At 35.6% G+C, this 27269-nt stretch overlaps 2 protein-coding genes across 4 annotated transcripts in view; one reads left to right on the top strand and one right to left on the bottom strand.

The window, feature by feature from the left end:
* Positions 1-2009, top strand: part of hnrnph1 (heterogeneous nuclear ribonucleoprotein H1) — a 21781-nt gene extending 19772 nt beyond the window's left edge. For 2 of the 3 annotated variants that reach the window (XM_056472955.1, XM_056472958.1), the window contains exon 11: positions 1439-1527. Coding sequence is in view for 1 of the 3 variants with exons in the window: in XM_056472956.1 (XP_056328931.1) it covers positions 1439-1521 (83 nt within the window). In the remaining 2 variants the exon portion in view is untranslated. Of the gene's footprint in view, positions 1-1438 lie in introns of all 3 variants that reach the window. The other variant, XM_056472956.1, reaches the window with a different exon arrangement.
* On the bottom strand, positions 1974-25921 carry rufy1 (RUN and FYVE domain containing 1). The gene is made up of 17 exons (XM_056472954.1): positions 25643-25921; positions 23488-23661; positions 21265-21385; positions 20841-20942; positions 19433-19556; positions 19292-19353; positions 18692-18827; positions 16553-16654; positions 16031-16147; positions 13777-13944; positions 12379-12476; positions 9666-9785; positions 9448-9577; positions 8039-8133; positions 7912-7960; positions 5138-5215; positions 1974-5052 (listed from the first exon to the last, which is right to left on the bottom strand). Exons 1-17 carry the CDS (start codon positions 25917-25919, stop codon positions 4912-4914), a joined length of 2094 nt encoding a protein of 697 aa, XP_056328929.1. The 5' UTR covers positions 25920-25921; the 3' UTR covers positions 1974-4911.
* Between the last annotated feature and the right edge of the window lie 1348 nt (positions 25922-27269).

Consider the following 27269-nt stretch of genomic DNA (forward strand, 5'->3'; position numbering starts at 1 on the left):
CAAAACACCTGCCAAAGATAATGTCAGTGACTAAAAGGTATAATTGTTGAGTTTTAGAATGCAAACATTAACAGTTCTTCTGAGCCACTTTGTGCTGACACACAGGCCTTTGTTGCTCCGCCCTTTTTTAAAAAAAGAGCACAATCTCATTTGAATTTAAAGCGACAGTCTGCAAAATAGCACAATTAGAGTCAAAGCATAAAAGCGTCAGTTTCAAAGTGTTATAAAACACTATTTGTGGAATATTTTGAGCTGAAACGTCACATACACACTCTAGGGACATCAGAGACTTATTTTTACATCTTTTAAAAAGGGGCATAATAGGTCCCCTTTAAAAATTCGATTGAAAATATATAAATGTTTTGCCTATTTTGTTTTAAACCACAATTCTTTGACAAACCTGCATAGCTTGTTATGTGACCAAACATTTTGGCTTTACATTAGTGCATTTTCATTTTAAAATGATGCTGGGCTATTAAACACAACAGCTTTTTTCAGGCAAAATTAACTCTTTATGCTATATGCCTGTTCATTTACATAACGGGATTGAAAACGCTGTCAAGCCTAAAACAATTCATACCCCAGGGGTATAAATAATTTCAGGCGTGACTGTATAAATCTGAAAAATGAGTTGAAAAGTGTAGGTTTTTAAAAATGCCACTGTTATTGTGTCCGTGAAAACTTCGACAGTTCACATATTCATGCATATTTTGCCAGAATCCTAAACTACACGAAAGTTTTTGGGGGTGAAAATCACGTACTTTCATATTATATAATACATAAATACAGTATGTGGCCCAAATAGTATTGATAGTATACAAAAACCATAGGTAAGAAACACCCAGATGATCTACTGCTTCTGGTGTTGTATCAAAATCTGCCTCTCTTCTCTGAAAAACCTGTTCCGATGAAGGTACAGTCAAATAATTTAGCATAATTACAAAATATATGACATCAGCATAACTTTGGTTTATATATGACCTTGTATTTGTAGGGGGATACATTTGAATCAAATTGCTCTGAGACTTTAATGTTGTTGTATAAGAAATTCCCTTTGAATTTGATACTTTGAAGACTGTAATATGAACAAAACAAAAGCTTCAAACCAGTCCTGAATGAAAGACGACAAGCTGACAGTATAATTCAGTAGTAATGATGTAGGCTACCATAATGGGATATTTATTTAAAGCAATTTCTGTAGGCTAGTTAGACAAAAAAAATAAATAAATAATTAAAGCTCTAAGCAAATTTCTTCTTGGGCTTAAAATGAGAGACTTGTGTGTAACCGTATGTGTAAGGCGTAACGTAAAAAAAACAATTGTTATAAAACAAAAGCACACTAGTGTAAATGGCACCCGATTAGATTGACAGCAGAAGTGATTTGTTCCCGCTCTGAGAACTCCCTGGTCCTAAAGTGTGTATTTGTTCCTCCTGTCAGGTAATTCGGGTGGATTAGGCAGCAGTTACTACGGCGGAGGAAGCCGCGGATCCATGGGAATGAATGGAGGCTGGGGGATGTAGCGGCTCTATTTCAGCAGTGTCCTCTTTCATTGGTTTGTACTTTGTTCCCTGCTCCAGTTCAAGTTGTGTTCGGAGCACAAGAGTTTTCTGTTCCTTGTTGACGTGTTATTTTGAAGTTTTCTGAAACGTGACGCTCCCACAAGACGTGCCTGTGAATGTGTTTTTACAATTGAGCATATTGATTTTAGTTTCCTCACCGGCCAATGTTATCAAAGCCTTTACAAGTTGACGTCTTCGCACATGGAGGTGATTGTAGCACATCATATCTATAAAATAGTTTGTTTATGTTCAGGAGGGAATGAAAATACTTTTGTATTATTTTAAAGCATGATGGGAAGGGTTTTGCTTGGGTGCATGTTGCTTTTTGTTCTTCCCAATCTACTGTGATTTCAGTGTGGTCAAGCAAAAGTTTACAAATGTCTGATTTCCTCATGTCTTCACAGAGTGATGAATACGTTAGCGGCAGTGTTTATTAAACCGTACACAATTCTATAAAATCTCCAGAAACTTCTTTACAGCTTTATGAACAGGAGTGTACAACACATGGATCTGTCATACAGTCTAAAATATACACTTTTTGTATTCAGAGAGCCTTAAAAAGTTTAGTTTAAAAAAAAAAAGATTTGTTTTTACTTTTTAGACTGATATAAGCAAAAACAAAACAAAAATGCTGAAGAAAATACAATCCATTTGCTCTTTAGTTTTGCATACTATTAAAGAAGTCCTTTACAGACTTTGTGACTGATTTAATTGTTAGTGTGAGTAATAAACATAGCGACTATCTTCATATAAGACTTAGTCCCCGGTGTTTTGAGCAGTGCGTTCTAATAGTGATATTTCTGGTTGACATGCACAGTCTCCATCTTCACAGTACAAACGAGTGAGGTTGATAATGATTCAGTTACGACAGGTCTTAAATTAAAGACTGATCAATTTCAAAAAAACATCCAGACTAAAAAAGATGAAGAGTATAAAAACAATGAAACACCTGAAAGTCCTATGCATGTTAGTTCTCTCCCTAAAATGGAGACTATAGTTATAAATACATTCATACTGATGTTAATTTCTGATTCATCCAAGCATCCTCCTGTTGATATGATTTTGAATCAAAGCTTTTAGTCAAAAGAAAGCCGGTGTACCACAAAGACATTAAAGGAATACTGCACTTTTTTGGGGAAATGGGCTCACTTCACAACTCTTCAAGAGTTTAACTTTTTTGGAATCTATTTAACCAATATCTAGTATACCAAGACCACTTCTAGCTTAGCTTAGCATAAGTCATTGAATCGGATTAGACCATTAGCATCTCGCTCAAAAAAAAAAAAAAAAGTTTTGATCATTTTGCCATTTAATTTGTGACGCTTCTGTAGTTATATTGTGTACTAAGATCGATGGAAAAATGATAGGTTGCCATTTTCTAAGTTGATATGGATAGGAACTATACTCATTGTGGCATAAAAAAAAAAAAAAAAAAAAAAATCAAGAAACTCCATTGCCATACCATGACAGCAGGCCTAACAATATTACGTAGCCCCTAAAATGGTTTCAGCCAAGTATCTAGACAACAGCACTGCGTAATTTTGTTGTGTGATTGTGTGGTAAAGTTCCTTGATTATAACACCAGAATGATAGTATAGTTCCCATCCATATCGGCCTAGAAAATATCAACTTTTCATTTGCTGCTAGTCTTAGTACACAACGTAACTACAGAGGAGTCAAGCTTTAAATAGGAAAATTATATAAACTCTTTAGTCATTTGAGAGGGATGCTAACGGTCTAATAAAATGTAATGATTTATGCTAAGCTAAGCTAAAATGCTCCCGCCAGATGCAAATATTTGGCTGAATGGATTCAAAAATTGTAAAACTCGACTGTTTAACTCAAGGGGAGTTGTGAAATTTGCCTATTTCCAAATAAAAACAACAACAGTGGAGGGTTCCTATAATACACAGGTGTCAAAGCCAGTTCCACATTTTTTGGGGGGAAATGGGCTCACTTCACAACTATTCAAGAGTTTAACGGTTGAGTTTGACTCTTTTTGAATCTATTTAGCCAATATCTAGTATGGCAAGACTACTTTTAGCTTAGCTTAGCATAAGTCATTGAATCGGATTAGACCATTAGCATCTCGCTCAAAAAAAAAAAAAAAAAGTGTTTTGATCATTTTGCCATTTAATTTGTGACGCTTCTGTAGTTATATTGTGTACTAAGATCGATGGAAAAATGATAGGCTGCCATTTTCTAGGTTGATATGGATGGGAACTATAGTCATTGTGGCATATAGTAAAAAAAAAAAAAATAAATAAATAAATAAAAAAATCAAGGAACTCCATTGCCATACCATGACAGCAGGCGTAACAATATTACGTAGCCCCTAAAATGGTTCCAGTTACGCATCTAGACCACAGCACTGCGTAATTTTGTTGTGTGATTGTGTGGTAAAGTTCCTTGATTATTACGCCAGAATGATAGTATAGTTCCTATCCATAATCGGCCTAGAAAATATCAACTTTTCATTTGCTGCTAGTCTTAGTACACAACGTAACTACAGAAGAGTCAAGCTTTAAATAGGAAAATTATATAAACTCTTTAGTCATTTGAGAGGGATGCTAACGGTCTAATAAAATGTAATGATTTATGCTAAGCTAAGCTAAAATGCTCCCGCCAGATGCAAATATTTGGCTGAATAGATTCAAAAATTGTAAAACTCGACTGTTTAACTCAAGGGGAGTTGTGAAATGAGCCTACTTCCAAATAAAAACAACAACAGTGGAGGGTTCCTATAATACACAGGTGTCAAAGCCAGTTCCACATTTTTTGGGGGAAATGGGCTCACTTCACAACTATTCAAGAGTTTAACGGTTGAGTTTGACTCTTTTTGAATCTATTTAGCCAATATCTAGTATAGCAAGACCACTTTTAGCTTAGCTTAGCATAAGTCATTGAATCAGATTAGACCATTAGCATCTCACTCAAAAAAAAAAAAAAAATTAAATCAAAGTTTAAAAATTGTAAAACTCGACTGTTTAACTCTGGGGAATTGTGACATGAGCCTATTTCTAAATAAAAACAACAACAAGTGGAATGTTCCTATAATACACCGCTGTCTAAGCCAGTTCCCGGAGGGCCACAGCTCTGCACAGTTTAGTTCCAACCCTAATCAAACAAACCTGATCAAACTAATTGAGTCCTTCAGGCTTGATATCTACAGGTAAGTGTTGAAGCTGGGTTGGAATTAAACTGTGCAGAGCTGCGGCCCTCCAGGATCTGAGTTTGACACCTGTGCTTTATTGCATACGTGTTAAAAACACAAAGATGGAGAGTTGATTAATGCAGTTGGTCTGTAGTTTCTCTCTCACACACATACACACACGATCATTCAGAGTGCTGTCAGGAGCCGGTGGAGCTGCGCTGGAGGAGAAGGGAATGGCAGACGTCACACACGCGCACTGGTTTCGGGTACGAGGGCAGAGCGAGCTCATTACTGGAGCAGTTGCTGCAGTAAATGTCCCCACAGTTCCTGCAATGATGCTTCAAACACAAACACAAAGAGGTGAGCTGCTGCCAAATGTTGGAGATACTGTGTGTAAATAACCGAGCGTGGAGCATCACTCACCTTCCTCCGAGAGATTGAGAACTCTTTTTGGCACTGTTTGCACTGTGTAGCTTCGTCATCCTTTAGCCAAGCATGACCCTGGAGAACAGAAAAGCAAAATCATTTTTTCATTATTTACTTGCAACAACGGAATGAACCGCCAACTATTTCAGAATATGTTTTATGCAGCGGATGCCCTTCCAACTGCAACCCAGTACTGGGAAACACTCATACACACACACACACACACACACACATTTACACTACAGCCAATTTAGATAATCCAATTCACCTATACCACATGTCTTTGGACTGTGGGGGGAAACAGAGCACCAGGAGGACACCTGTAAAGTCCAGGATACGCAGCCAGCCGGAAGTGCGATATGCACATCAATTATGAGAGCTTTTTGTATGACAACGTATAACAATAATTAATATTTTTACTGTACTGTGATGGTTGGGTTTAGGGTTGGGGTGGGTGTAGGTGTTAATAAAATACAATAACTGGGAAATTTAATAAATAATACAGATAAACTGTAACTTTAACTTCCAGCCACATCCATATCCGATCTAGCAACAACTGAGGAAACCCACACAAATACGAGGAGAACATGCAAACTCCATACAGAAATGCCAACTGACCCAGCCGGGACTCAAACCAGCGACCTTCTTGCTGTGAGGCCACAGTGCTAACCATTGAGCCACACCAATATATATACACATATATGACATATACATACATGACATATATAAATGTCAGTAAAGAGTTTAGGAGAATGCTGTTCTTCTAAACTTTTTATTAAAGCAGAAAAAGATAAAAATCTGAATATTAAAATGATGAAATGATTTCTGAAGGATCATGTGTCTAGAGTAATGCTAAAAATTCAGGAATTAATTACATTTTCAAATATATTATAATATATAAAAAAAGCCATCTTTCATGACTAACTTTGATATTAGTGTGACAAAACTATGAATTAACATATTGCTAGTTGGAATAGTAGGATTAATTACTACGTTTCTATGATGAATTAGCACATTGTTAGCATGTTTCTAGCAAGAACGATGTTGCTAGCATGTTTCATATATATCGTTTCATACATTAATGCCATTAGCATATTTCTAACATGAATCATTTCTAGCATGAACAAACGTGGCCATCATACAAACACATGTTAACATGAGTTATGTATTTATTATGAATTAGCATGTTGCTAGTGCATTTCTTACATGAACTGACATGATGCTAGCATATTTCAAATAGCAATTAGCACATTGCTATCGTTTTTACCACTTCACATGCTTCTATTATGAATGAGTATCGTTTTAGTTTTGTAATTAGTAAGAATTAGCTATTTAAGTTCTTAACAAGGAACATGATGCTAGAATTTTAAATATTTATAGCGTTAATATTTAGTTAAGTTTAGTTAACAGCTATGAATTGCAAGTCTGCTCATTTAGCTGTTCGATTATGAGCTGTTACATTGCTATAGAGCAGTTTGAGGAATGTAAACAATGACAATGGTCCTCACATATTTCCTGTTTTACATTTTTAATTTGCATAGCTTCTAAAAAATTTAAAATGGTCCACATATGTTGATAAATAAAGCTATGCTAGCTATTTTAACGTTAAATTGAGATTGAAATGTATATTGTTAGCATGTTTCTAGAAAGATTGAGGTTGCTTATGGAATGAATTAAGATGTTAGCCATTTTCATATCCAAGTTTTTATGCATACATTAACATGATAACATAAATTAGCATATTTCTAATATCAATTAGCGCATTGCTATCATGTTTCTACCACTTCACATGTTTCTATTTTGAACAAGTATGTTGCTAACAGGTTTCTGCTATATTTAAGATTAATATAATTTATGGAATTAGCAAGAATAAACATGTTAGTAACAAGTTTTTAAGAAGGATTAACATGTTGCTAGCATACAAATATTTTTAGCTGGAATATTAAGTATTAACTTTGAATTGCATATCTGCTCGTTTAGCTCTTCGGATATGTGCTGTTACATTTCTATAGAGCATTTTGAGGGATGTAAACAATAACAATAGACCGAAAGTATTTCCTGTTTTACATTTTTCACTTCCATAGCTTCTGAGAATTCAAAAAGGTCCCATGTGTTGTTAAATAACATTATGATAGATGTGTTAAAGTAATTATTGTATTGTATATTGTTAGCATGTTTCTAGAAACAATGAGGTTGCTTATAGAATGAATACAGATTTTAGCCATTTTCATATCCATATTGTTTTATGGGCTAAATGTGTCATTAGCATATTAGCATATTTCTAACATTAAACGTTTCTAGCATGAATACTTGCGGCCATCACACTTCTATTGAAATAAGTTTCAAGCATAAATTAACAAGTTACCATGAATTAGCATGTTTCTAATAAGAATTAGCATGTTGCTTAATTGCTTAAGTTAGCACATTGCTATCGTTTTTACCACTTCACATGTTTCTATTATGAACAAGTATGTTGATTTAGTTTTCTAATTAGTAAGAATTATCATGTTACTAACAAGTTTTTACCCAGGATTAACATGTTGCTAGCATAGAAATATTCCTAGCATGAATATTGAGTGTTATAGTTTAACTATCAGCTATGATTTGCATGTCTGCTCAATTAGCTCTTCAGATATGTGCTGTTACATTTCTATAATTATTTTTATGACATCACAGCCTAGTTAAATAAAACAAACAGTAGCAAGATGCTAACAGTATTAGCTGAATGGATCTTTGCTTTGCGGTAAAAATGAACAGAAAAGTGAATCTACCTTCAGGGCTTTATTAACCTCTTTGAAGTCCTCCATCTTGAGTTTGGATCTGAGAGCAGGATTGGAGTGTTAGGAGAGTGTGTGACAAATAAACAGAGGCTGATCTAGAAAGAGGAGAGAGTCTTACTGGCTGAGATGAAGGCCCATCTCCTGTAGAGCCTGTTCCTGCTCTTCACATAACTGCTGGAGCTGCTGCTTTTCCTGACGAAGATCGAGCAGCTCCTGCGGGAAAACAAATACTGTTAGCTCATCCTTTACTCTACACAAACAAACAAACATACATTTTGTGTGCGAATAATACATACACTCACCGGCCACTTTATTAGGTACACCTGTCCAACTGCTCGTTAAAGCAAATGCAATGCATTTAGGCAAGTAGACATAGTCAAGACGATCTGCTGCTGTTTAAACAGCATTAGAATGGGGAAGATAGGTGATTTAAGTGACTTTGTACGTGGCATGGCTGTTGGTGCCAGATGGGCTGGTCTGAGTATTTCAGAAACTGCTGATCTACTGGGATTTTTACGCACAACCATCACTAGGGTTTACAGAGAATGGTCTGAAAAAGAGAAAATATCCAGTGAGCGGCAGTTCTGTGGGCGCAAATGCTTGTCAAATAACCACTTCTTACAAGCGAGGTATGTTGAAAATCATCTCTAAACGCACAACGCGTCCAACCTTAAGGCAGATGGACAACAGCAGCAGAAGACCACACCGGTCAGCTAAAAACAGGAAACTGAGGCAACAATTCGCACAGGCTCACCAAAATTGGACAATAGAAGATTGGAAAAACGTTGCCTGGTCTGATGAGTCTCGATTTCTGCTGGGACATTCGAATGGTACGGTCAGAATTTAGCATCAATAACATGAAAGCAAGGATCCATCCTGCATTGTATCAATGATTCAGGCTGGTCTTGACACACTTTAGGCCTATTAGTACCAATTGAACATCGTGTCAACGCCACAGCCTATCCGAGTACTGTTGCTGACCATGTCCATCACTTCATGACTACAGTGTGCTCATCTTTTGATGGCTACTTCCAGCAGGATAACGCACCATGTCAAAGCGTGAATCTTCTCAGACTGGTTTCTTGATCATGACAATGAGTTGACTGTACTCAAATGGCTTCCACAGACACCAGATCTCAATCCAATAGAACACCTTTGGGATGTGGTGGAGCAAGAGATGAATGTGCAGCCGACAAATCTGCAGCAACTGCGTGATCATGTCAATATGGACCAAACTCTCTGAGGAATATTTCCAGTACCTTGTTGAATCTATGCAATGAAGGATTAGGGCAGTTCTGAAGGCAAGAGGGTCCAACCAGTTACTAGTAAGGTGTACCTAATAAAGTGGCCAGTGAGTGTATGCGTGTTTATAGAAATATTGATGTATATAAAATATAATTATATTTATGACATTTCTTTTTTTGGAAGAACACCATTGTTTTCACTTTACTCTTGTATTGGTTTTGGTATAACAGAGTGTAATGTATTAAGTGTGTGTGTCTGTGTGTTTATGGCAGTATATCTGACCGTCTGCAGGCCCTGAAGTTGCTGCAGTTGTGTGCGCAGCTCTGCACTGTTGTCCTGTTCTCTCTGCAGCTCCTTCTGCAGGATCTGACGCTGCTCTTTCTCTGTACTCAGCTCCGACTCCAGTCCTGCCCTGTGGAAACAGACAACAGCTAATAAAGATCTTAAGGGGCTCAAATTATAATGTTAGCAGGTTTTATAGAAGCCTTGATTCCCATTACCGGAGCGTGTCGAGGTCAGAGAGCCGCTTCTGCAGAGCGTTCACTTTCCCCTTCATTTCCGATCGGATCTCGTTTTGCTGCTCATCAGTGTTCTTCTGCACGTCTTCTGAGTTCTGAAGCCTGAGGAGCAGATACATGTGAATCTTTTTTTCTTTTTTAAATATTTCCCAAATGAGGTTTAACAGAAATTTTCACAGTATTTCCTATAATAATTTTTAATCTGGAGAAAGTCTTATTTGTTATTACAGCTATAATAAAAGCAGTTTTAAATTTTTTAAAACCATTTTAAGGTCAATATTATTAGCCCCCAATATTATTAGCCCCTTCATTACTCAACGATTTGCCAAATTACCCTAACTTACCTAATTTACCTAATTTACCCAGTTAAGCTTTTAAATGGCACTTGAAGCTAAACACTAGTAACTTGAAAAATATATAATATATTTAAATAATCTAGCTCCTGTTTATCCAACCAACCTTCTTTCTCGCTACAATCCAACCAGCTCTTTAAGATCTCAAAACTCAGGGCTTCTGGTAGTACCTATAATAGCAAAGTCGAGTAAAGGAGGTCGAGCTTTCTCATTTATGGTTCCTAAACTCTGGAATAGCCTTCCCGATAATCTGCGAGGCTCAGACACAGTCTCCCAATTTAAAACTAGATTAAAAACCTATCTTTTTAGTAAAGCATACACTCATTGCATCACTTAGCGGTATGATACATGAATGTGCTCCACGCAGGTTTTTGCATCTCGTTTACATACACTTTGAACAGCAGCTATGCTAATTATTCTCTTTATTCTCTATTTCCACCTGGGGATACTTTTCCCGAGGCCTTCAGACTATGCAGCGCCACCGATTCGATTCAAGACCAGCGACGAGATGATCCCAAGATTTCCATATCCTGGACCAGGCCGTATCTTGAGGAGCTGCTGTGGTGGTCATGGAGGAGTGGAGAGCATGAGGCTGATTCCTGTGACGCTCCAGGGACAGACGAGTCTCGCTGATGTCCAGCTTCTCCAGACTCCGGCGCCTTGACTGCAGCTCTGCACAAGACATTTGACCAGTGGAGAAATGTTCGTGCCCAACTGAGTCTGGTTTCTCTCAAGGTTTTTTTTAATTCTTCACTTTCTCCAATTGGTGAAGTTTTTCCCTCTCCGCTGTCGCCACTGGCATGGTTCGGGACCTGTAGAGCTGCGCTTCGATGGATTACTCTTCAGTGTTTGGACTCTCAGTAGTGATTATTAAACCACACTGAACTGAGCTCAACTGAACTGAACTTAAACACTACAAACTGAACTACACTGTTCCAATTTACTATGATCTTCTATGTGAAGCTGCTTTGACAATCTACATTGTAAAAGCGCTATACAAATAAAGGTGAATTGAACTGAATTTCCAGTCAAATATTATTTACTGTCATCATGGCAAAGATAAAATAAATCAGCTATTAGAGATGAGCTATTAAAACTATTATGTTTAGAAATGTGTTGAAAAAAATCTTTCCATTAAACAGAAATTGGGGAAAAGATTTTAAGGGGACTAATAATTCAGGAGGGCTAATAATTCTGACTTCAACTTGTACATGCAAATCATGTCTGAGACTGATGAGAGTTCACACACGTTCAAAGTTAAGCTCCGTCAATATGTGCTTTAAAACTTGAAAGACTCGTTTCAGATTTTCTCATGTTCTCAAAGACCATGAAGCAAATACATTAAACAAAAAAAAGGTTTGGAGTAAATGAGAAGTTATTGATTTTAGGGTCAATTATTGCTTAAAGATAGTCCACCTCAAAATAACTATTGTCATGTCGTTAGAAAGAAAAAAAAAATAATAATAAAAAGTTATTTAAACACAAATTCGGGTAGTTCTAATAAAATCGGCAAGGTTTCTGTCCTTTAAAAGTCCTACTAAAGTACTGGTAACCTCCAAATGTTCAAAAAAGCATTTCCCAGGCCAGACCCACAATTGAAAGCTGTCAAATGTCCCACAAGACATTCATTCATTTTATTTTTCGGCTTTATTAATCAGGGGTAGCCATAGTGGAATGAACCGCCAACTTATCCAGCATATATTTTATGCAGCAGATGCCCTTCCAGCTGCAATCCACCACTGGAAAACACCCACACACATTCATTACGGACAATTTAGCTTGACCAGTTCACCTGTACCGCATGTCTTTGGACTTGTGGGGGAATCCGGAACACCCGGAGGACAACACGTAAACACGGGGAGAACATACACACAGAAATCCACACAGAAATGCCAACTGACTCAGCTGAGGCTTGAACCAGCAACCTTCTAGCTGCGAGGCAACAGAGATACCCACTGCGCCACTTTTACCCTTCATTTTCAATGTGGGGTCAGTTTGACCCCAAGAAACCTAAAGGGTGAATTTTTTTACACACTTTTAAAAACAAATCAAGTTTTTGTGTGTTTTTTTTTTAAATCGATATTTTAGGAATGCTGTTTCTCAATTCCAAGAATGCAGAGAACGGACTTACAAGGTTATCTCGAAAAAACAAACTCAGGAGACTGCGAGAACAGAGAACACGTCCTGTGAGAAATGAGATGCAGCATTCATACATACGATTTATTGTTTTTCCCACCCTGACCCCGCGGCCCTATTAATGGTTAGTCATCATTTATCAATGAAAAAACATGAGGGTGAGTAAATAACGACAAAACATAAATGTTTCTGTGTGCCATCATCACCTCTGCTCCAGTTCCTTCATGGCTGCCTCCATCTGAATCATCTTCTTTTCCAGATGTACCATGTCCTCCTCCTTCTTCTGGGCCACTCGGTCAGACGCCTTATGCATCAAATGACAACATATCCATTTCAATTAACTGCAACCAATCCTATTGATTGTTTTCACATGCACCATTAGGGGAATGAAACGCCCCCTGGTGAGCAAAACATTAATATCTCCCACTAACCGTCAAGTCGCAGGCTGAGTGATGTCTCTCTTTTTAGCCAAAAAGCTGGATGATTGTTTTACGATAAGATATAATGTTAATAACCAACGCAGAGACATGCCTGGGCTGTGCTTCTACAGAAACTCCTTCATAGAAAGAACAGCCAGAAAGGAGAGCTTTATGGACTTGTGTGGAATGATAGCATCATTGACCCATAACAATCTATGATACCCATTAGGATAGCACAATACTGGAAAAAAATATGCGATAACGATATTTTTTACGATATAAAATTTCCCTTGGAAAATGCTATTTTAATTAGCATAATGTTTTAAAATCATTTATTTATTTAATAATATTAAAATAAGCAGGTAAAAGATGTTTTTAGTGTGAATTAGAATAAATTAGATCCAAAAAATATGCGCCAAGTTGCAAACATTAATTTAAAACACTACGAATGAGTTGTAAACCTGCGCGGGTATTCGAATTCTGATTGGCTGTTGAGATTTTCCTCTCTCATCTTGACTCTCGTATAAAATTGCATAAAATAAATGTAATTAAATCACACGTCTGCAATATATTGCACATACTTTTATCGTGATAACGATCATTTTGCAATATATTGTGCAGCCCTAGTACCTATAGCTGTCAGTACATTCATATGCTTTTTTATGCAGTTTCTATTCTAATTTGCAGGTTAAGTTTTCGCAACTAAAGTATAAGTTGAAATGCAAAGTCAAAATATAAATTGCAAAAGTGAACAAATAGATTTTCCCCACTAGCAAAAATTTATTTAAGCAAAAGCAGATATTTACGTGCTCTTACACTGTCACCGATGATTAAATCACTGAGGAATATCCACAAGATAAATGTAAATGTTGCCGAATTGGACCTCTGACAGCGACTTGACAATTTTAAATGACTGAAAAACAGCAGTATATGGATCGCAAGTGCCCACAATTTACAGTCTGTAATCATATCTCGGTTTTTGTTCTGTTAATATATGAACCAAATATTCGTAGGTTGAAATACATAGGAATATGACTGGTTGGTTCTGTGTTTCTATGGAGATCTTAATGTAGCTGCCATTACGGCCCAATAATTTTTTGCCTGCCATGTCTCCGCAGAGGTCACGTGACTGAAAACGATAAATTGCAGAAAAATACAGTATTGTACGATAACAAAATGCACTACCTGCGCTTTGTTAAACATCTGCAGGTTGAGATTCTTGACTTGGTCCAGTTGTTGTCGCAGCGCAACCAGCGTGTCCTGCTTTTCATGCGTGTCCTTTTCTAGAAGTTTCATGGCCACTTCCATTTCCTGCTTCAGGCCGATTTGCAGCTCCAGCTCCTTCTGCAGCTCCTGATTGGATGAAGAGTGCATTCAGGTTTAATGATTGGCTTGTTATAATGTAATATAATATAATATAATATAATATAATATAATATAATATAATATAATATAATATAATATAATATAATATAATATAATATATGCAAGGAGTTCTGGTACTTGCACATTACTGAATTTTCATAGCTAATAAAAATAGTCCAAACTTCAGTATTGATGTAATTACAGTTTATTTTGTTAAAATATAATAATCAAAATATTTATCAGGCGTCTGTACATTGCCCTGCTATACAAATTCAAAGAGCAGATAAACAACATTTATTATTGGAATTTCAGGATAAACACACAAAAGTTGAAAGATGAGACTGAAAACACATTTTGAAAAACCTTAATTTGACCAGACTTTAGACTTTTTAATTTTAAATAGAAATAACGAATTTAACTAAATTTAGAATAATAATAATAATAATGATAACAAAAAAACAAAAACTAACAAAATTTCATATCAGTTTTTATTTCAATTTTTAAGCTTATTTTATTTTATTTATTTATTTATTTATTTTTTTTTATTTAAAGATTTACAATGACAGAACTGTGGTATAGGTGTCTCATGTCATCATATACAATAATATAGCAATCTATTATACAATTGTCCATCTGCTAATAATTCAAGTCTTTTGTGAAGGGTAAAGTTAACAAAAAATTTATAAATTAAAATAAAAATTAAATAAAAATCAAGATACATTCTCCAAAAACTCCCATAGAGGATTCCAGATATGCCAGAAATCATCAGATTTCTGACGCAAGTCATAAGTCAGTTTTTCCAAGGGTAAGAAAATGGCAACCTGATTTATCCACATATTGACAGAAGGAATGTTAGGAGAGGACCACAGCAAAAGAATACATTTTCTTGCAAGATATGTACAAAAGTGTAACACAGATTCTAGTCCATGACTAAGTTGTAGAGCAGTTTTACAATTCAGAAGATAAACAGCTGGAGAAAGAGCAAAAGGTTTACCTATAATCTTCTGAACTAATTTGTGAATTTCTTTCCAGTATGTCTTTATCATGTCACAGTCCCAGAATACATGCATCACAGTACCAACATTGGATTTGCACTTAAAACAACACTGAGAAACATTCGGGAATATCTTATTTAAACGAACTGGCGTTAAATAAGTTCTGTAAAACAATTTAAAATTTTGCTCATGGTTTGATATTGTGGCTTTAAGCTTATTTTAAAAGTAGTTTTGTCCTATTTAATAGGGATAATTCAGAAAAACAATTTCTTTCTCTTGCTGAACACAAAACAAGAGATTCTGTTGGAAAAAAGCAGTCGATGGTGTTTTGTCCCCCCAGGATTCTTCAGTATATATTCCTTTGTGTTTCACAGAAGAATGAAACACAAACGGGTTTAAAACAAGTGTAGGATGAGTAAATGATGACATTTTAATTTCGGGGTGAACTATCCCTTTAAGTCAGAGATGCCCAAACTAGGACCAAAGCTGGCCCACGGTAACCTTTGATTTGGCCCTCCATCCCATCTGAGAAGACAGGGAGAATGATGAGGAATTTGGGGGGAATGCCTTTAACAGAGTTTAACACATTGTCATTTTTAATTTAACGTAACTTTTGTTTTTTAACTGATGAGCTACAAAAAAGCAAACTGAAATTAAATGTTTCAATTAAATGTTGTGAATCAGATTAAAAATAAATAAATGCAGTCACTTGATGGAATGGAGACATTGCAGAAGACATCAGCAAGCGAATCAAAGCAAATGGGAGTGTTCATGTTTTTTATTGTAAGATTTTCATTATAAAATATACAAACATGTATACATTTTACATGCACTAAAGCATAGTATTAATTAAATTATATAATAAATTATAATAATAAATTAGGAAATTACATTGACAACTTTTCAGTTTGGTATATTTACCTCCAGCCCATCACCCTCAATCAAGTTTAGTTTTTGGCCCTTCATAAGAAAATGTTTGGGCACCCCTGCTTTAAGTCATCTTAAGCCCCCTAATATACTTTGAAAGGTTATATTAACTATTTATGGACATCCAGAGCTGGATTTCTTTGCATTCTTACCTGCCTGATTCGTTTCTCCTCCTTGTACTGTTTCCAAACCACACTGTACATTTCATCTAAACCCTGACGAGTCTGTCGATACGTTTCCAGCTCCACCTGGCTGTCCTGCAGAGTCACCTAAAACAAACAACAAATCCAAATGAGAGTAATATAGGTTTTTTTATAGTCAAGGCCAGATGGCATGATATAGCTATAAACTAATATTTGCACTCGCACCAGACACTTTCTTACGATCTCTCAATATCTCTCATCAGTCAATGTCTTGTCTCACACAGACAAACCACACGTAAATCGTCAAGCGCTAGTGATTTACATGTGATTCACGTGAATGAGGTGGCGCAAAATTGGAAAATCTGAACTTAGCGAACATTCGTGCTGCGTTAACTAATCCGGAGCTTGCTCGAGTTCCACTTTATGTCCACATGTAGCAGAATGACAATAAAACTTGACAACACCAGTGACTAGTTATAGTTTGACGAGTTCTAATCAGCAATACATACAGCTGCAAAATCAAAATCTCACCTCCTCTTTTCTTTGACTACTTTGGAGAATATTTGCATTTTCTTCTTTAAGCTGTTCTTGCTCCTCACGCAGAGAGTTGATTCTGTCCGTCGCTGCTGTAAGCTGTAAAAGTCATCAATTAACAAAATATTTTACCTTTTTTTTGTACATTTTAGCATCCAGATCAAATTAAAGTTACAAACGTGATTTTATATACAGCTGAAGTCAGAATTATTAAACCCCCTGAATTATTAGCCCCCCTGTTTATTTTTTCACCCAATTTCTGTTAAACGGAGAGCAGATTTTTTCAACTCATTTCTAAACATAATAGGTTTAATAACTCATCTCTAATGACTGATTTATTTTATCTTTGGCATTATGACAGTAAATAATATTTCACTAGATATTTTTAAGACACTTCTATACAGCTTAAAGTGACATTTAAAGGCTTAACTAGGTTAATTAGGTTAACTAGGCATGTTAGGGTAATTAGGCAAGTTATTTTATAACGATGGTTTGTTCTGTAGACTATTGGGGAAAAATATAGCTTAAAGAGGCTAATAATAATGACCTTGAAATGGTGTCTAAAAAAATGTAAAACTGCTTTTATTCTAGCCGAAATAAAACAAATAAGACTTTCTCCAGAAGAAAAAATATCAACAGACATACTGTGAAAATTTCCTTGCTCTGTTAGGCATAATTTGGAAAATATTTAAAAAAGAAAAAAAATTAAAAGGGGGGCTAATAATTCTGACTTTAACTGTACATAGAAAGCATATTATATGCACGATGTCTACTTTTATTCTTATTTTGTGTGAATATAATGGTTCAAAATATGAGTGAAATAATGTTCCAGTTTCATTCATTATAACTAGGGCCAGACGGAATCCGCAGACGTCTTTTGATATTTCTGCGGACAATTTTGGTAAAAATCTGTGGATTTCTGAGGAATTATTTTGGGAGTATCACAACTAAAACCTTAATACATGAAATAAAAAAATAATAGCTTTTAAACCTTAATTTTTAAAATGCAAATCTAATTAGATTCACTTTATTTGGTAAACAAAGCAAGTCTCTCATATAACATATCTACCAAAAGACAGAACATATTACTGGACAAACTGCATTGTACATAAATCAGATGAACATTTTCATATTAGTCAATAATATTACTGAAATTAATTTAAAAACTAAATAAATATAGATTTACACACATTTACTCAGGTTAATAAACAGAATTAATGATGGGCTAAAAATCTGCAGAAATTTGAAATTCTGCGCGCGCAGATTCCATGTGGGCCTAATTATAACTAATATAGTCATGTACAAAATAAAAAAAACAACACTTATTTTAACCTCATATTAACCTGCACAATGTCTTAAAAGATTAGAATTGATTTTGCTTGCAAAAGGATAAAACCTAATAGTCTAAGAGACTGTGACAAAGATTTATAGTAGAACAATAGAAAATGACAAGAACTTTTATTTTGGGGCTGAACTGTGATCTTGAAGCCCTTTAATAAGTCATCTGATGATTCTTTTTGTAAATATGACTAAAAATACCTTCTTATACATAAACTATTGTTACACTGAATGACATTTAATTGGGTGTCTTCTGTAAATCATGGTAAAAATGTATAAATTACATGAAATGGAGGAAAAATGTGAAGCTGTATTGCACTGGTAATGTTTTGATGCTTAGAAATGCATTTTTGTCTCTGACCCATTTAACAACCAGCATGATTAATAATTATGCAAGATATAAGAACATTAATTGAGGATAGGGTGACACGGTGGCTCAGTGGTTAGCACTGTCACCTCACAGCAAGAAGGTCGCTGGTTCAAATCCCAACTGGGCCATTTGGCATTTCTGTGTGGAGTTAGCATGTTCTGTGTTGGCGTGTGTTTCCTCCGGGTGCTCTAGTTTCCCCCTCAGTCCAAAGACATGCGCTATAGGTGAATAAACTAAAATGTCTGTAGTGTATGAGTGTGTGTGAATGAGTGTGTAAGGGTGTTTTCCAGCACTGGGTTGCGGCTGGAAGAGCATCAGCTACATAAAACATATGCTGGAATAGTTAGTAATTCATACCAGCGTGACGACCCCTGATAAATAAGTAACTAAGCCACAGGACAATTAATGATAAATAAGAATGTTTTCACCTCCTCGATGAGTTTGCTGTTGGTTTTCTCCAGCGAGTCCATCTTGGCCTGAAGATCTGTCACTGTGCAGCTCAGATGCCGATTCAGCTCTTCTATGTAGTGCTTCTGGTCAAGAATGGCGGTCATTTTTGAATCGCTGTTAGCAATTAGAGAGCCCAAAAAAAGTCAATATTATTGAACCCACAGACACTAAATATAACTGATGATAATTGAGGGATAGTTCAACCAAAAATTGACATTCGCTTGATCATTTACTCACTCTTACAAACCTTTTTGAGTTTCTGTATTCTGTTTAACACAAAAGAAGGTATTTTGAAGAATGTTTAAAACTTGATTGACTTCAATACTGGAAAAAGAAATAGTATGGATGTCAATGATTACCAGTTCCTTTTGAATTCCTTCTTTTGTGTTGAACAAGAACAAAACTCAAATATGTTTGGAATAAGTCAAGGGTGAGTAAATAAGGGCAGAATTTGAATTTTTAGGTGAATTATCCCTATTTATTTGTTCAACTTAGCAAAACAACTATTTTCCAATACTTTCGAACTATATTTTTAGAAAACAAATGAATAATGGTCTGCTAAATGATCTCAGACTCACTCTTGTTTGCTCTCAGTTGCTTGTGGATCCTTCAGATACATTGAAAAGTCAATGACACACACCTGGAGTAAAACAACAACAACACAGTGTTAACAGAGTGAGTCAAAAAGCACATCTGGTTTGGATGGTTTTACATTTCACCTGAGAATCCAGATCCTCTCCTTTCACACACAGATTTGCATCGATCACATTGAGACCCACCAGCATCCCAACGATCACAGCTCCTTCTTCCTCCATTATAAGAGCTCCGGGCTCATAAAACTCCCTGCAACAAACACAAAAAGAACAAACTTAAATTCTGGAAATGTGGGATTTGAAGAGTCAGAAATTCAGTGTTCATTTACAATGTTTAAAGAGAGATCAGAAAATATATCCATATGAACTGAGGAGTTTAATTCAATCTCCCAAGGCGGCACAACACTAACTCAGTTAAATCTATTAGTAATTCAAAAAGAGAATCCACTGAATAAAACAAACAAAAAAGCTATTTATTTTAGTATTTTTTTACTCAAACTATAACCATTTGCTTCTGCTCTGGAAGAGCAGTCCTTATCTGATGATGATTTAACATTTCTGTATAAATAAGGTCAATACTTTTGTCGGACACTTGCTTAAAGGGCACCTAGGTTACCCCTTTTTTCAGATTTAATAGAAGTCTTTTGTGTCTCCAGAATGTGTCTGTAAAGTTTCAGCTCAAAACACCCATCAGATTTTTTATTATACCTTTTATAAGATTCTATTTTATACCTTTTTGCATTAGGTTGCGGTTTTGTTGTACTGCACCTTCAAGGCTAGTCCTTCCCGCCCACCGTTTCTATGTGTCTTTCAGCGTGCCTTAATCTCCTCCCTTGGCTGATTCAGACAACAGACAGACTTAAAGGAAGCAGATCTCACGTAGCGTTTAGCTTTGCACTTTTTGCACGCATGTGACAGGATACAGGTTAATCTCCACTGCTATATGGATATCTGTTATGTTAATGTACAAAATAAACCTGATTTAACATCCACAAACCGGGATTGAAGCGTCTTCTTTTATAATTGTTCTGACACGCGGCTGTGCTGGTGAAGTGAATCTGAAGTATATCGCTGTAATTCATTACACACATGCTCTGTTTTAAAACATTTTAAACTTGTGAAACTCACTCTTGATCACATTTGATGACGATTGATGATCCTAGCAAACTGAACTGATCTTTTATTCCTGGTTGCTTTGCGCTCTTCTTCTCTTGTTGATATGATTATACATGTGACTACCGGGACATGTTAATACGCAGCTGTCAATCAATTTGGTGGGCACTCCTACGTCAAGTTGCGGTTGGTCTGAAAACCGCTCCAATTGGTCCACCGTTTTTACGTTGTTAAATTGAAAAAAAAAAAAAAAATGGAAACGGATCATCAGATCGAGACCAATCAAAGTATCTGACATGCCCCACTCACTGTCTCACTTCCTGAGTGGTGATAAAACAAAATGCTATTGGCTGTTTCTTTTTTTTTTTAAGTAGAGGAGCTACACTGTCATTGTAGATTATATTTCTGGAATGGCTCTTACCCAAGCAGGTCTCTTCTATTTATAAGCTCCTTCATATAATCTGCAATTTTTTTCTGCATTAGGGCCAGATGCAGCCACGCTCGAGCTCGACCAAGTCCTGTCCTGAAATAATACACAATCAAATGAATGTAAAAGGTCAAAAGCACAAATATCATATCATATAACCCTTTAAAGCTTCCTTGGCAGCTGCATCAGAAATTTCCTGAAAACTTAAAATGGCCTGGAATCCAGCAAAAAAAAAATTGTATTATAAAAATGATTTTAAAGACAGTTAACTTAGGTTAAAATGCTGCCAATCAAAGAATAAATGCTTTATTTAAATATTCCACTACTTGAAGGAATGATCTGGAGTCTGTAAAAATGCACGCTCTCCTATTACGCTGTGTTCAAACGTGATATTGTATACCAAAAGAAACGCACGCACTTGATTCCCGGCATATCCCGCACACTGGTGGCAATGTCAGCAGACTCAGGGCACAGTTTCTCGATCATCTCCAGAGGAGCCCAGATAGACTTATTCTGAAGACCGATGAAAGATTTCCTCACTGCAAAGCAAAGACACAAGCATATAGAATTTAATGAATACAAACTGGTTAAGAGGTCTGTTATAATGCTTCATACAACAGTCACCCATTTACTGCTGTTTTTTTGTTTTGTTTACATTTTATGCCACTGCAACAAGGTGCTACTAGGTTGAATCTAACTCAATCAGACACCAAAAGCTTAATCCTTTTCCCCATTTTCTTTATTTTTGTTGTCATTATTCTGCTATTTTTACATATAAAATAAGATGTTTGCATTTACCTGCATTTATATCTGTGTGGATAATTTAAGAATAGCTCTCATTTATTATTGAATAGTAAAATTAATCAACCAAAAGAATTTGGTGTTTGGATTTAAGCAAGCATAAAACAATTTTATTGATTTATTGATTGAAATAGTATAAAATTAGTAAATTAAGTTAGTAAATTAGTAAGTAATTAGTAAAAAGATTGAAACGGTCATAGTATGATTTTCATTTCTTAAAATAAAATAACACCAAATAAAAACCACCTAAAAAGTAATAATGAGTAATATCATCAGTATTAATATATAATAATTCTCTAAAACTCTCATCTGTCTATCTCTCTCTCTCTATTTATCTATCCTTCTATCTATCCATCCCTTATTATCTATCCTTCCATTTGTCTGTCTATCTATCCATCCATATCTATCTATCCATCTATCCATCTATAGGTCTGTCTGTCTGTTTGTCTATCTGTAGATCTATCCATGCATCCATCTATCCATCCATCTCTATTTATCTATACTTCCATTTGTCTGTCTATCTATTCTTCCTTCTATCTGTCTTTCTACCTATCTATTCTTTTATCCATCAGTCCATACATCTGTCTATGAGTCTATCCATTTATCCGTCTATCTATCCATCTATTCATCCATCCATATTTATCTATCCTTCCTTCCATCCATCCATCTATTCTTCTATCTATCTATCTATCTATCTATCTATCTATCTATCTATCTATCTATCTATCTATCTATCTATCTATCTATCTATCTATCCCTATTTATCTATCCTTCCTTCCTTCCATCTATCCATCCATGTCTATCAGTCTATCCATCTATCTATCCATATTTATCTATCCTTCCATCTATCTATCCATCCATCCATCTATTCTTCCATCCAGCTATCTATCCATGCATCTATTCATCCCTATTTATCTATCCTTCCATCTATCCATCCATGCCTATCAGTCTATCCATCAATCCTTCTATCAGTCTATCCATCTATCTATCCATATTTATCTATCCTTCCATCTATCTATCCATCCATCTGTCCATTCATCCATCCATCCATTCCTCCATCCGGCTATCTATCCATCCATCCATTCTTCCATCCAGCTATCTATCCATCCATCTATTCATCCCTATTTATCTATCCTTCCATCTATCCATCCATGCCTATCAGTCCATCCATCAATCCTTCTATCAGTCCATCCATCAATCCTTCTATCTATCTATCTATCTATCTATCTATCTATCTATCTATCTATCTATCTATCTATCTATCTATCTATCTATCTATCCTTCCTTTCATTTATCTATCCATCCATCCATGTCTATCCATCTATCTATCCATCCATCCATGTCTATCCATCCATCTATCCATCCATCCATTCTTCTATCCATCCATCCATCCTTCCTTCCTTCCATCGTCTATCCATCTATCCATATTTATCTATCCTTCCATCTATCTATCTATCCATCTGTCCATTCATCCATCTATCCATCCATCTATTCATCCCTATTTATCTATCCTTCCATGCCTATCAGTCTATCAGTCTATCCTTCTATCTGTCTATCTATCCATCCGTCTGTCTATCCATCCTTATATTCATCTATCCATTTTTATCAATCCTATCCTATCTATCCTTCTCTCTGTCTATTTATCCATCCATCCATCCATCTCTATTTAACTATCCTTCTATCCATCCATTCATCTATCTATTTATCTTGCACACTCATGTGTGTGTTTTCGTCTTAAGCTTGTGGAAATCAAATTAAACCTGTAACCTGGCTGTATTGTTACAAATTGAACATGGTGTTATTTCTTAATTCTGCATTGCCTCTTCAAGCCTGACCTCACCTTTCAGGCCATGTTTAAGGCAGTGCTCCAGAACAACAAAGAACTGCTGCAGAGGAGGATACTCAGAGTCCAGCGTCCGGCCCAGACTGAGAGAGGACTGGATCAACACCTTAATGCTGAGCTTCATCATGCTTAGCAGATTCGATCTCTCCACCACCACAGGATCCTTCACAGCTGGACACAAACACACACATCCTGATGATCTGCAGGACTCATTACTGTTGCGTCCTGCTAAGTGACTTAAAACAACCTAACAGAACTAAATTGGAAGAGGAAGTTTTCTCTGCTGGAGAAACACATTTTGTTAAAGGAAGCAGGTGCATTATTCATTTCCTGTATGCTATAATGGTGTACAATACAATTATGTCACATACACTACCTGACAAAAGTCTTGTCATAGACCCCAGTTATAAGACCAACAAATAATAACTTGACTTCTAGTTGATCATTTGAAAAAATGGCAGAAGGTAGATTATTCGGAGGAATCATCTGTTGAACTGCATCCCAATCATTACAAATACTGCAGAAGACCTGTTGGAACCCGCATGGACCAAAGATACTCAGAATCAGTCAAGTTTGGTGAAGAAAAAAATCATGGTTTGGGGTTACATTCAGTATAGGGGGGTGTGAGAGATCTGCAAAGTGGATGGCAACATCAACCGCCTGAGGTATCAAGACGTTTGTGCTGCCCATTACATTTCAAACCACAGGAGAGGGCAAATTCGTCAGCAGGATAGCGCTCCTTCTCAAACTTCAGCCTCCACATCAAAGTTCCCGAAAGCAAAGAAGGTTAAGGTGCTCCAGAATTGGCCAGCCCAGTCACCAGACATGAACATTGTTAAGCATGTCTGGGGTAAGATGAAGGAGGAGGCACTAAAGGTGAATCCAAAGAATCTTTGCCATTCCAGATGACTTTATTAAGTTATTAGAGTCATTGTAGAGATGTATGGATGCAGTCCTCCAAGCTCATGGGAGTCATACACAATATTAATTAATTCTTTTTCCACTGCACCATGAATTTATATTCTATACTGAACATTATTTCTGTTAAGTGACAAGACTTTTGTCAAAGCAAAGTCAGACCTTACTGTCCTAATTAAATAATTCAAAATCAAAGCATGATCATATTTTATTTTGGTAAAATAAATGTAATCTAGAGGTATTTACCTTTCATATAAGCCACTTCTGATCCCAAATAATTAACTAGAAGACAAGTTATTATTTGCTGTTCCTAACACTTGTATAGGCGACAAGACTTTTGTTAGGTTTTTACATAAACTAATATTTTTGGGCCTTTTTTCCCTTTAATCATTTAGCAGCAGATCTTTTCTTTTGGTGGAAAACCACAGTTAAACTTCTCTTTTTAATGCTTCTCTTTAGCTGACAACAGGTTTTTACAAGCTTAGCAAGACACTTTTTTTTTTCCAAAAAGATGCCAACTGAAATGACAATTTAGGCTGTATCAATGTTCAATGGTGTTCTATATACAACCCCAAACCAGAAAAGCTTGGGACAGTATGGAAAAACACAAACAAAATAGTAGTGATTTCCAAATTTACTTTGACTTGGATTTCATTGCAGACAATATGAACACAAAATGTTTCCGCCCCTGCATATTTCAACAAGACAGCGCAAAACCACTGCACACGTTACAAAGTCCTGGCTGTGGAGGATGAGGATACAGATTCTTGACTGGCGTGTCTGCAGTCCCGACCTGTCTCCAATTGAGAATGGGTGGTGCATTTTGAAGCACACCTGAAACACTTCATCACTTGCTGTCTTCAGTCCTTAAACATCTTTAAAGTGTTGTGAATTGCAAAGCTAATTATTGCAGGCCAATGTTGCACTTATTGAGGTAAAGTTGGTTTTATATTTGCACATTCACACTTTCCCTTAATAATATAATTTCAGAAAAGTATTCTTTGCTAACTCCAAATAGTGAAATCATATTAGCAGCCAATAACTATCAAAGCACAACATTGTTACAGTCAATCAAATAGTACTAATGTTGTTTTGAAGTCATACTTGCTTTTTCAAACCAAATATTCAAATTAGCGTTGTAAACAATATAGAGAGAGTGTGTCACAACTTGTCACCGTTCAAAAATGAACAAATGTGCGAATATAACGCCGACTTTACTTCAATTCTGTCTTACCCGCTGTCTTGACTGGATCAGAGCAGTGTTGTTGTGTTGTGTCCGGTATCTTTAACCCCGCGCTGTAATGATTCACTCCACTGCTCAGCGTCTCCGTCGCTTTACGAGCAAACGACAAAATCGGCGCCGACCAGGAGCTGTCTGCCGGTCTGTCCTTCTGGAGCTCGTCGGTGTTGTTGGCGACATTTTCTTGCCCGGTTTCCGTAACCTCCGGTTCTTCTTCTTTTGCAGGAACGTCTCCGCTTTCAACTTTCGTGTTTGGATCCTCGTCCGCCATATCTGCTTGTCAAAACATGTGACTCGAGACCAGAGCAATCGCATTTGATCGCTCAGGGGAGACGAATCGATTTACCAGATTTATACACTTCCCGAAACACAGGCCTGTATTTTTAGACATCAATTTAAAATGTAGATACATGACTGAAATAAATAAATAAATTAATTAAGACATTTTGTTATTAGTGTTTATATCAAAATCAGCTCTGGAATGTGAGTTGAGCCAGAAAAAAAACTTAAATTAAATTAAATTAAATTAAATTAAATTAAATTAAATTATTCATTCATTCATTCATTTTCATTTCGGCTTAGTCCCTTTATTAATCCGGAGTCGCCACAGCGGAATGAACCGCCAACTTATCCAGCACGTTTTTACGCAGCGAATGCCCTTCCAGCCGCAACCCATCCCTGGGAAATATCCACACACACTCATTCACACATACACTACGGACATTTTAGCCTAAAATAGCCTTAAATTAAATTAAATTAAATTAAATTAAATTAAATTAAATTAAATTAAATTAAATTAAATTAAATTAAATTATTTGTATCAAAAATTCCAACTTTGCAATGTAAGGTCAGGTAAACCAAATTTTTTTAAATAAATAAAAATGACTGAATGACTGAATAAAAGAATAAATAAATTAATTAATGACAGAAGGACTGAATTAATAAATAAATAAATTAATTAATTAATTAATGACAGAATGACTGACTGAAAGAATAAAAATGAATGAATGAATGAATGAATTATTTAATTATTGACCGAATGAATAAATAAATAAATTAATTAATTACAGAATGACTGACTGAATAAAATGAATAAATGAATAAACGATTGAATGAATGACTAAATTACTTAATTAATTAATGACAGAATGATTGACTGAATGAATGAATAAAATAAATGAACGAATGAATGAATGAATTAATTAATGACAGAATGATTGACTGAATGAATAAATAAAAATAAATGAACGAATGAATGAATGAATGAATGAATTAATTAATTAATTAATTAATGACAGAATGATTGACTGAATGAATGAATAAAATAAATGAACGAACGAATGAATGAATTAATTAATTAATTAATGACAGAATGATTGACTGAATGAATGAATAAAAATAAATGAACGAATGAATGAATGAATTAATTAATTAATTAATGACAGAATGATTGACTGAATAAATGAATAAAATAAATGAACGAATGAATGAATTAATTAATTAATTAATTAATGACAGAATGACTGACTGACTGACTGAATGAATAAAATGAATAAATGATTGAATGAATGTTAAACTGTCGATATTTGTGAGAGATTAAAGTATCCAATAGATGGCAGTA

This window comes from Danio aesculapii, chromosome 14, assembly GCF_903798145.1.
Source record: "Danio aesculapii chromosome 14, fDanAes4.1, whole genome shotgun sequence".
Taxonomy (NCBI): domain Eukaryota; kingdom Metazoa; phylum Chordata; class Actinopteri; order Cypriniformes; family Danionidae; genus Danio; species Danio aesculapii.

Excerpts from the sequence above, each read along its gene's own strand:
- rufy1 (XM_056472954.1), bottom strand. The coding sequence starts at position 25,919 with ATGGCGGACGAGGATCCAAACACGAAAGTTGAAAGCGGAGACGTTCCT. Across the intron at positions 16,655-18,691 it reads ACAGCAAACTCATCGAGGAG|CTTACAGCAGCGACGGACAG; the intron begins GTGAAAACATTC and ends TGACTTTTACAG. Across the intron at positions 8,134-9,447 it reads AACTTCAGGGCCTGCAGACG|GAGCTGCTCGATCTTCGTCA; the intron begins GTCAGATATACT and ends GTTTTCCCGCAG.